The sequence below is a fragment of the Chrysochloris asiatica genome, unplaced genomic scaffold, assembly GCF_000296735.1.
Source record: "Chrysochloris asiatica unplaced genomic scaffold, ChrAsi1.0 scaffold00004, whole genome shotgun sequence".
In the NCBI taxonomy this organism is placed as follows: Eukaryota; Metazoa; Chordata; class Mammalia; order Afrosoricida; family Chrysochloridae; genus Chrysochloris; species Chrysochloris asiatica.
Window position 1 is genome coordinate 32636645 of NW_006408522.1, and position 10423 is coordinate 32647067.

The 10423-nt window shown below is 42.2% G+C and overlaps 1 protein-coding gene across 2 annotated transcripts in view; it reads left to right on the top strand.

Annotated features, from left to right (window-relative positions):
• The window catches only part of TGM5 (transglutaminase 5), a 61977-nt gene extending 57085 nt beyond the window's left edge, over positions 1–4892 (top strand). For both annotated transcript variants that reach the window (XM_006831723.1, XM_006831724.1), the window contains 4 exons: positions 1330–1698; positions 2210–2370; positions 4405–4538; positions 4728–4892. In XM_006831723.1, the coding sequence (XP_006831786.1) occupies positions 1330–1698; positions 2210–2370; positions 4405–4538; positions 4728–4881 (818 nt within the window). In that variant the 3' untranslated portion in view covers positions 4882–4892. The remainder of the gene's footprint in view (positions 1–1329; positions 1699–2209; positions 2371–4404; positions 4539–4727) is intronic.
• The last annotated feature ends 5531 nt before the right edge of the window (positions 4893–10423 follow it).

Genomic DNA, 10423 nt, shown 5'->3' on the forward strand with positions numbered 1-10423 from the left:
ATAATTGAACTTCTCAATCACCTCTTCCCACAGATGTAATGAATTTGATCCCTTTACATTCTATCTAGTGAGATCCATATATATAGTCACCACTTATATTATTGAAAACAGATATTTGTAATGAATAAGTCACTTTTCTTGAAAAATCTGTCATGTGATCTCCAGCATTGTTTGTATCACCAAAGCATTTTCCAAACACTGATTCTTCCTTTTTGTTTTTAGCATTTGTATTTCAATCACCAGTAATTATCAATGCATTTGATTGCATGTTTGATCACTTTCTGACTGAAGAAGTTGGTAGAGTTCTTTAATCTCATCTTTAGCTTTAGTGGTTGTTATTGGTGGTAGTGGTGTGCCGTGGAGTCTGTTTTGACTCATAGCGACCCTGTATAGGGTTTCCCAGACTGTAAATCTTTATGGTAGCAGAAAGACTCACCTTTCTCCCACAGAACGGCTCACAGTTTCGAACTTCTTACCTTGAGGTTAGCAGCCTGACTTGTAACCACTACACTACTAGAGCCTTGGAATGGACTGGGCCATTGCCTCTGTTTTGCTTCTGTTTCTCAGTTTCCAGGAATTAGTCTATATCCTGCCATAAATTTGGTTTGGGGACAGAACCATTATGCCCCATTCGCTTTAAAAGTTTTACTTTTCCACATTTGTGAGCCTTTCTCTTCCTTTGAGAGTAGGATAGAGTTGAATGGTCAAGAGTTTTGGAGTGAGGCAATGGTTTCAGCCTGGACTCCAAATCATAATTGTGTAACTTGGACAAGTGATCTGGCCTCTCTGAACCCCATTTTCCTCATCTAGATCAACAATCACAATAATAATACAGTTTCTTAAGGTTTATGTGAGGATTAAAGGTACAAAGTGCTCAGCAAAACCTGACTCTAAGGAAGCGCTTAGTGAGTGGTGGCTGGTGTTGTTGTTAAGTACCATTGAGTTGGTTTTGACTCATAGGGTTTCTGAGGAGTGACTGGTGAGTTTGAACTGCTGACTATGTGTTTAGCAATTCAGTGCTTATCCTACAGCACCACACCAGGACTCCCTAATGAATGGTTGTTGTTTTGTTGTTGTTGTTGTTGTTAAGTGCCGTCGAGTTATTTCTGACTCATAGCGACTCTGTACAGGGTTTCCGAGGAGCAGCTTGTGGGTTTGAACTGCTGACTGTGTGGTTCACAGTCCAGTGCTGATCCTAATTTGTTTATTTATTATTATTGTCAACACCTTTACAGATACGGCTGGTATAGGTGTAAGTGTTGGGGGAAGCCAAGGTTTACCTCCTGAGTCAGCCTGGCCCATAGCTGGTGCTATACTTTCCCCTCCCAGGTTCCCCCCAGGAGAGGCAGGTGTTTCTAAAGGCTCTTCAGAAGCTGAAGGCTGGAAGGACCCAAGGCTCCCACCAAGGATATGATGCTCAACCTTCTAGGCCAATGACACTGAGCAGGGACAGCCCTCGAAGCCTAGCTACACCTTCCCTTCGGACCAGTGATGTTGTCCAGGTCTCCCTGAAACTCAAGCTGCTCAACCCAGCCAACATGGGCCAGAACATAAGCTTTGCTCTAGTGGCTCTCAACATGTCATCCCAGTTCAAGGACCTCAAGGTGAACCTGAGTGCCCAGTCCCTGCTACATGACGGCAGCCCCCTGCCCCCCTTCTGGCAGGACACAGCATTCATCACCCTCTCTGCTGAAGAAGGTACAGGCTTCTGGGTGTGGGCATGGGGACAGACTGTGTACACAGAGTGGTTATGTAACTGCCAATGGTCTTAGAAATCGATCCCTGTGATACCTCCCTTCCTACTCCTCTCTCTTGAACAGACTTTCTTCCCTTTATCCCTTCCTTTTTCCTCCCTTCTCTTCCTCCTCATGTTTTCTCATTCTCCATTCTCTCCCCTCCTTCTCTCCCTCCCCTTTTTTATTACTGTAAGGAAGTAACCTAGTTTAGTAGAAAAAGTCTGAGTTTGGGAGTCATCCAGACCTTGGTTGAATCTTCAGCTCAGCATTTACTAGTATAATGACCTTTGACAAGCCACTTAGCTTCTCTTAAGCTCAGTCTCTCATCTGAAAAGCTTCATGGGGGCTCTATGCTTTACGGCAACTCAGTACATGTTGACTCCCTCCTTTCCATAGAAGAACCCCCCACATCCAACCCAGCCCCAACTGAGTTCCTCAACCACTCTCACCTCATCCTTGTGTTTTCTTTCTAGAAAAGATCCATCCCTGCAAAATCCCCTATTCCCAGTACAGCCAGTACCTGTCAATGGACAAGCTGATCCGCATCAGTGCTCTGGGAGAAGAGATGAGTTGTCCTGAGAAGATCCTGGTGAACAAGATTATCACCTTGGCCTATCCTGGCATCATGATTAATGTAGGCAAGATCCCTGAAAATGGCTGGGGGATGGGAACAATCCTGGAATCCACCTGGGAAAGGGTGGAGTCTCTGAGAGGGCAGCCTGGACCTGCACAGTACAGTAGCCCTTCTTTCCTCTGCCACCTCTGGTGCCCCCAGCTGCTGACCCACTAAGGAGGGTCAGGTTTATCTGAAAATACTCAGTCCTCTTGCAGCACTAGAGATTTCTTGAGAAACTGGCCATTGGGAAGGTCGGGGAGGCATCCCTTTCTTGAGCTTCTCTCTCACTATTGATCTTCAGTACTTGGTCAACAGTAGAAACTGTACATTCAAGTGGGAGGGATTTGGGTGGGGGGAATGGCACTACTTAAAAGGTCAGCTCAAACTGTCATTTTTGTCTATATATTCTGAGACAAGTTCCTGGGTGTCTGCTTCTCAAACTGTCAAACGAGAGGATTAGAAGAGGTAGCCTCTAAGGACCCTTCCTACTCTCACATTCTATGGTCCTCTGAATGGGAAAGCATCAGGGTTCCCTTCCTACTAGTGTTGTTTCCTATATGCCAACCAAGCGAGCTCCTTTTAAGCCCTGCCAAGCGTAGAAGAATTGATGCATTTGGGTTTTGGTGTTGGAGGAGAATATTGAAAGTGCCATGGGCTGCCAAAAGAACCAACAGATCCATGTTGGAAGAAGTGCAGCCAGAGTGCTCCTTGGAGGCCAGGATGGCCAAACTTCGTCTCTCATACTTCGGACATACTGTCAGGACGGACCAGTAGCTGAAGAAGGATATCATGTTTGGTAAGGTGGAGGGTCAGAGAAAAAGAGGAAGACCCCTAACGAGATGGGTTGGCCAAGTGGCAGCATTGATGGTCTCAAGTGTGGCAACAATAGTAAGGTTGGCCCAGGATTGGGCAGTGTTTTGTTCTGCTGTGCATAAGGTCATTATGAGTCTGTACCGACTCGATGGTAACAACAACAACAACAAGTGAGCCGGGGTGCCACCTAGTAGGGTGAATATGGCAAACCCAGATGCTGAAGTCCATTTTAAGGAGGGTTTTGAAAAGCGTGATGGAGTTCCTGCTTGGTGAACACAGTTAATGTGCTCAGTTGCTAACCTAAAGATTTGTAATTCGAGTCTCCCCAGAGGCACCTCAGAAGACAGTCCTGGTGGCCTTCTTCCTCTGTAAACCCTGTAGTTCTGCCCTGACACACAGAGGATCATCATGAGTCAAGGTTAACTCCAAGGCAACTGGTCAAAAAGTATATCCAGGATTCTTGAGACTACTTCCCCTCTAGCTGCAGCCCTAAATAACCCATTACTCTCTATTCATGCACCACTGGTAGGAAAGGAAATGAGCACATTATGAATGGAGGGGAAGAAGAAATGGGGTAGAATTGTAATATGAAGAAAGAAACAAACAAAAGCTGCCCAAGAAGATTCTATCCCCTCAAATTATACACGTGCCTCTTTTGGAAGCTCTGGATTATACATACTTGATTGGAATCCTTGGAGCAGAGGAAATATGACCAGACTACCAATTCATGAGACTTTTCCATCCTCTGAATTGAATAGTGTAAAGTGTTTACATCACAACCCTTTACAAACATCCATACATGTATAACTGAAGTTTCACATACTTAACAAACATTTCATGTAACAATACTGGCATTAATCTTGCATTCTGATATTTTCTTCTATTTTATTTCAGCTTTCAAAAATGCTGATCACAACTCACTAACTTGTTTCAACTAATATTTGGGAAAATACAGGTCAAGGAAATCTAGTTTTCTGGAAGCAGATCAAAGGAATGTTACCTGAGATGCAATTGTTAAGTGCTGTTGAGTTGGTTCTGACTCATAGTGGCCCTGTATAGTGTTTGTAAAGGAGCAGCTGGTGGGTTTGAATTGCCGACCTTGTCATTCGCAGTCCGGTGCTGATTCTACAGCACCACACCAGGAGTCCATGAGATGCAGTAGGCCTTTCATGAATGTTTAGTGAGTTGGTGAATGAATATTAATTCCCTTCTTCCTTTCATTTGTGTGTCTCTGTTTAGGTCCTAGGAGCTGCCATTGTGAACCAACCACTTTCCATACAGGTGGTATTTGAAAACCCCCTCTTAGAGCCAGTTGCTGACTGTGTGCTGACCGTGGAAGGCAGTGGCCTCTTCAAGAAGCAGCAGAGAATAATGTAATAATAATGGGAGTCCCAGGCTTCTCTTTCCCATTTTATCCAAGGATTAGCACTGTCCTTTTTTTCTGGACAAGTCAGGTTCTAAGAACACTAGGGAGGGGAGAAATCAGGAAACTAAGTAGCAAAGGGTTTGAGGGGCTATTATAATGCCTACATTTTTCTAACATTCTCTATTGTTTTCTGTAGCATTGGAATCCTTAAACCTCAACATCGGGCCAGTATCACTCTGAAGACTGTCCCTTTTAAGAGTGGCCAAAGGCAGATTCAAGCTAATCTGAGGAGCAATAAATTTAAGGACATCAAGGGTTACAGAAATGTGTTTGTAGAATTTGGCTTATAAATTCTGGGACAGTAGCTGGATGCATTCAAGCTTCAGGAGAAGCAGAACATTCAAACGTAAGCGGTTCCATTGCCGCATAATAACAGAGGCTTCACTGGAAGCAGAAGAATGATGCCAGGTTGGATACTCCCTGAACTGTTTGCACATTCCCCCAGGACTCTGTTCAGGACCCAGGGGTTCCATGGTGTCCTTCCTATCCAGAAGTCTGAGGTGGCACAGAAGTCAAAGGGGACTGGTTGTGCTTGACCATGACTTACTGCTCCCAGAGGTCAAAGAAAGATGAAGATTTACTGAGCAGCTCACTGTTGTTTTGTTGATGTAATGGCTAATTCCTTAGTACCAATAAACTTTAGACCTTGCTCCCATGTAGTTATTACTTTCTTTTTGTTGTTGTTGTTAAGTACAGTGGAGTCGGTTCCGACTCATAGTAACCCTGCACAGGGTTTCTGAGGCTGTAAATCTTTATGGGAGTAGAAAGCCTCATCTTTCTCCCAAGGAACCATTGGTAGTTTCAAACTGCCGACCTTGAGGTTAGCAGCCCAATTTGTAACTACTACGCAGAACTTACCTTTTAGCAGCTCCTAATTGTTCACTGGATGTTTGGGAATTCCCTATTGTTTTGTATGCCTGAGTCCATTCTCTAAAGAAATATTTAGTGTTGGTGTGGCGCTGTAGAGTAAGCACTGGATCTTAAGGTCAGTTTGAATTGAAAGGTCAGTGGTTCAGACCCACCAGCCATTTCATATACAGGGTCCTTGTGAGTCAGAACTGACTCGATGGCACTTAATAAGAACAACAACAAGTGTGAAGTCCTAGTGTGGTGCTATAGGATAAGCATAGGACTGCTAACTCTAAGGTTAGTGATTCATTCAGAAACCCTATACAAGGTCAGTAAGAGTTGGAACCAACTTGATGGCACTTAGCAACAACAATAACAGTGTGTGTCTAGGAGTCCCTGGTTGATGTAAATGGTTAATACTCACTTAACTGCTAAACAAAAAGATGATGGTTCAAGCCCACCTAGAGGCACCTCAAAATTAGCCATTGAAAACCCTATGGAATGCAGTTCTACTCTCACACACATGGGGTTGCCTTGAATTAGAGCTAACTTGATGGCAACTGGTTTTGGTTTTTTTGATGTTTATTTGTTTGCTTGTTTTTTGGCAGGGGAAGGATTTAGTGTATGCCTGGTATATGCTCCTGAGTGTAGGGGATAAAGCAGTAAGCAGAGCAAAGATCCTGCTCTTTTAGAGCTTACATTCCTGTGAAGGAGGTAAGGTGATAAACATGATATTAAACAAATAAGATACTTGTAGTCACAATCCAGTTAGAAAAGCAACCACCTCAGTAGGTACTTCCAAATACTACCTACGATCATTGCATATTAGAAAAAACCCTCACACACTTGGGCTTTCTTTGAATCCCTTCCCACACCATATACAAGAAATTTGTCGGTCTTAATAGTTCCAACCTTTCTGCTAAAAGTCCACCAATATATTATGGTCCTTGGTGGACTTAGGATGATTGGGGTTCAGAAGATAAAGCCAGCTGAATAACCGCTGTAGGTGCTGTTGAGTCAGTACTGACCCATTACGACCTTATGCACAACAGAAAGAAACCTGTCTGGTCCAGCACCAATCTCACAATCATTGCTTCGCTTGAACTCATAGCTGCTGCCACTGTGCCAATCCATCTTGTTGGGGATCTTCTTCTTTTTCGCTGACCCTTCACTTTACGAAGCATGATATTCTTCTCCAGGGACTGGTCCCTACTGATAATATGTCCAAAGTATGAGAAATGAAGACTGGCCATCCTGGCATCCAAGAAACATCTGGCTGTACTTCTTCCAACACAGATTTGTTTGTTCTTCTGGCAGTCCATAGTAATTTTAATATTCTCCTCCAATACTATAACTCAAATGCATCAGTTCTTCTATGGTTTTCCTTATTCACTGTCCAATTTTCACATGCATATGAGGTTATTGAAAATACATGGCTTGGGTTAGGCACATCTTACTCCTCAAACTGACATCTTTGCACTTCAACACTTTAAAGAGGTCTTGTACAGCAGATTTGCATAATGCAACATATCGTTTGATTTCTCAACTGCTGCTTCCATGAGTGTTGATGGTTGATCAGAGCAAAATGAAGTCTTTGACAACTTCGATCTTTTCTTTAGTTACCTTGATGTTATTTATTGGACCAGTTGTGAGGATAATAATTACTCAAGTAGTATTTGGATAGAGAATGAGGTACTCTCAGACTTTTCCATTGGTTGCAACTTGTGTTTATGGTAATTCAAACTCTACTTCTGGATTCCACTGAACACAGAGCAACTCCAATCATTGTCTTCTCTTAGGATGTGTATGGCTTAAAGATCCTTGTGGGGAAGGTATGCTGTATTTGCCCTACAGGTGTTGGCTACATGACCACAACAGCTATTTAAGGCATATACTAACACACACATTAATTTAATAAGGAAGTTAAATACTTCCATTATATATAAACAAAAGGGCAATGTAGTAAATCAAAGGGAGAGAAGCAGGCGTGGTAAGAATTACATAGTAGGTTGATAGCCCTGTTAGAGAGTGTGCAGAAAACCAGGATCTGGCAACAGGGATCTGAAATCAACCTAAGGTTATTTCATCCTATAATTATTACCTGTCAGTCATGGAAAATGGTTTAAGGAAAATATGATGGAGATGAACGTCTTACAGAGATAATGACTTCTGAAGTATATGAAAGAGTTTAGACACCACACCCTTGAACTCTTTTATGAACTCTGATTTTATTGCCACATGCATTAACTCTCTCAGTTAACAAATATCGACTGAGTTTCTATTAGAGCCCAGGCCCTGGTCTAGGCACTGAGAAAACAAAAAGGACCAGTGCTCTCCCTCAAGGAGCTCAAGTCTAAGTGTGTGGAGACTAAAAAGTAAACAGAAGGTAAGAATGACCACTAGGATGAGTCCAAGGTGTTGTTGTTGGTGGTGGTGGTATAGGGTTTCTGTGGTTGTAAATCTTTATGGGAGTAAAAAGCCTCATCTTTCTCCTGCAGAACAGCTGATAGTTTCAAACTGCTGACCTTGAGGTTAGTAGCCTGATTCATAACCACTATACTACCAGAGCTCCTTTTCCAAGGTATTAGGGAAGTATAAAGAAAGGCAACTAATCCAGACTAGTTTATGGACCAAGGAAGGCTTCCGAGGAAGTGCCATTTACACTGAAAGCTAAAAGCCAACACTAAAGACTCAGTATTGCAAAGGGTGGCACTGGGGTAAAGCAATGGGAAATTGCAAGTTATTCAGGTGACTAGGATCAAAGTGAGTGGCAATCAGTGGCATAAAAACATGAGGCAAGAACCAGGTGATAAAAGAGCCCCAGATGGTGGTGAAGGACTTTGGATCACATTCATCTTCAGGAATAGATTTCCTGTAAGGATTGTATCACATTTACCACCTGTAATGTCAGAGTTCACAGTTAATTCATATTTGCCAAGTCAGTGCAAACTTCATGTGATGTAAGATACACTTTAAGGGTTATGACACCCTGATCTGTCATTCAAAATAAACCCAGTGTTCTTGAGTCAATTCTGACTCATAATTACGCTTTAGGACAAGGTAGAACTGTCTCATAGGGTTCCCAAGGCTGTAAATCTTTATAAAAGCAGATGGCCACATGTTTCCCCTGCAGAGCTGCCAGTAGGTTCAAACTGCTGACCTTTTGGTTACTAGCTGAGCACTTAACCACTGTGCCACCAAGGCTCCTTGGTTTGCCATATCCACTGCCACTGAGTTGATTCCAACTCAGAGCAACTCTATCTAGGGGCTCTGAGACTGTAGATCTTTACAGAAGCAGACAGCCTCATCTGTCTTCCAAGGAGCAGCTGATGGATTTGAATAAAGTGACTTTGTGATTAGCAGCCCAATCCTAACCCACAGCACCACCAGAACTTGGTTTGCCATAGGAGTCTGAAATTCTCTTCAGTCATTTCTTTGGGTTAGGATCCTTTTTTAATGCAAAGGTTGTGTTTATCCATTTATATATGTATTGAGTATTCTAGGCCTTTAATATAGAATGATAAACAAGGCGTGCATTTAAATCCATCCATAGCCCCCTAACTCCTAGTCCCAATGAATTTCAGTATCATTTTTTTAAATAAAACACACATTCAGCACCAGGCACAAAAAGAATCCTGTAAAAACTTTTGAAGGTGGTGGTCATTAATCTCCTATCTTACTTTGTTTTTTACACAGTGCCATTTACTCATTTCAATCTCACAACACCTGCGATATCAGTGTTGCTATTGTCCTCATAAGGAGCTCTGGTAGCGTAGTGGTTACGACTCGGGCTGCGAACCTTACGGTCAGCGGTTCGAAACTACCAGCCGCTCCATGGGAGAAAGATGAGGCTTTCTACTCCCGTAAAGATTTACACCCTCGGAAACCCTGTACAGGGTCGCTGTGGGTCGGAACCGACTCGACGGCACTTAACAATAACAACATTGTCCTCATACTACAGATGAGAAAACTGAGGGTCAGAGAAAGTTCAATATTTTGTTTAATGCCTGAAAGCTTGAAAATGGCAGAGTGAGACTCAATACCAGGCCTTCTAGTTCCAAATCCAATGTCTTTTCTTTCCACTGTCACTTTCTTGCTGTAGGTGTTAGCATAATTAATAGTATCAACTATCATTTATCTATCCTCTGCACCTACCAGACACATGACCCAGATCATATTGGGTCATTCCTATAACAAACCTTCTGTTGTTGTTGTTGTTAAGTGCCATCAAGCTGGTTCCAACTCCTAGCGATCCTGTATAGGGTCTCTGAGGAGCAACTGGTAGGTTTGAACCCTTGCCCTGGTGGTTAGTAGCTCAGTACTTATTCTACAGCACCACACCAGGACTCCAAAAATCCTGCTATGTAGGTATTATATATGCCATTTTACAGAGGAAAAACCTGAAGCACAAAAATTGAAGAGACACTTGTCAATTTATATTTTTTGGCTTTCCAGAATTCATCTCCCTTCCTTCTCCCCACCCTCACCCCAACTTCTTTTGAGGAATCCTTTCTTGTACTTGGAATTCTTAGTATTTCTTGAATTGGTGACCAGTTTTTTAAGTGTTCATAGTATTATCTCTTAAAGCATTTCTTCTGCTTCATTCTCTCTCTCCTCCTAGGAAACCAATTTAATACAGAATTTTTCTGTTCATGTAAGTCTTTTATGCTTTGATCTGTATTTCTCATTACTTTTTCCTCTTTGTGCTTTATTTTGGGTATTTCCTATTATTCTGTCTTCTAGTTCACTAATCCTCTCTCTGCTGAGTTAAATCTATTGTTAAGTATACCTGTTGTTAATTTTAGTCATTATATTTTTCAATGATATCTCCATTTAATTTTTATATATAGGTTTTGCTGAAATGCTAGCTGTTCTCATCTGTTTTCTTGAGTATAATACATTTTCTTTAAATTTAAGGTTTTTATTGTGGATTGAGTGAAAGTTTACAGGGAATATCATCAGTTTTACATTCAACAAATCATA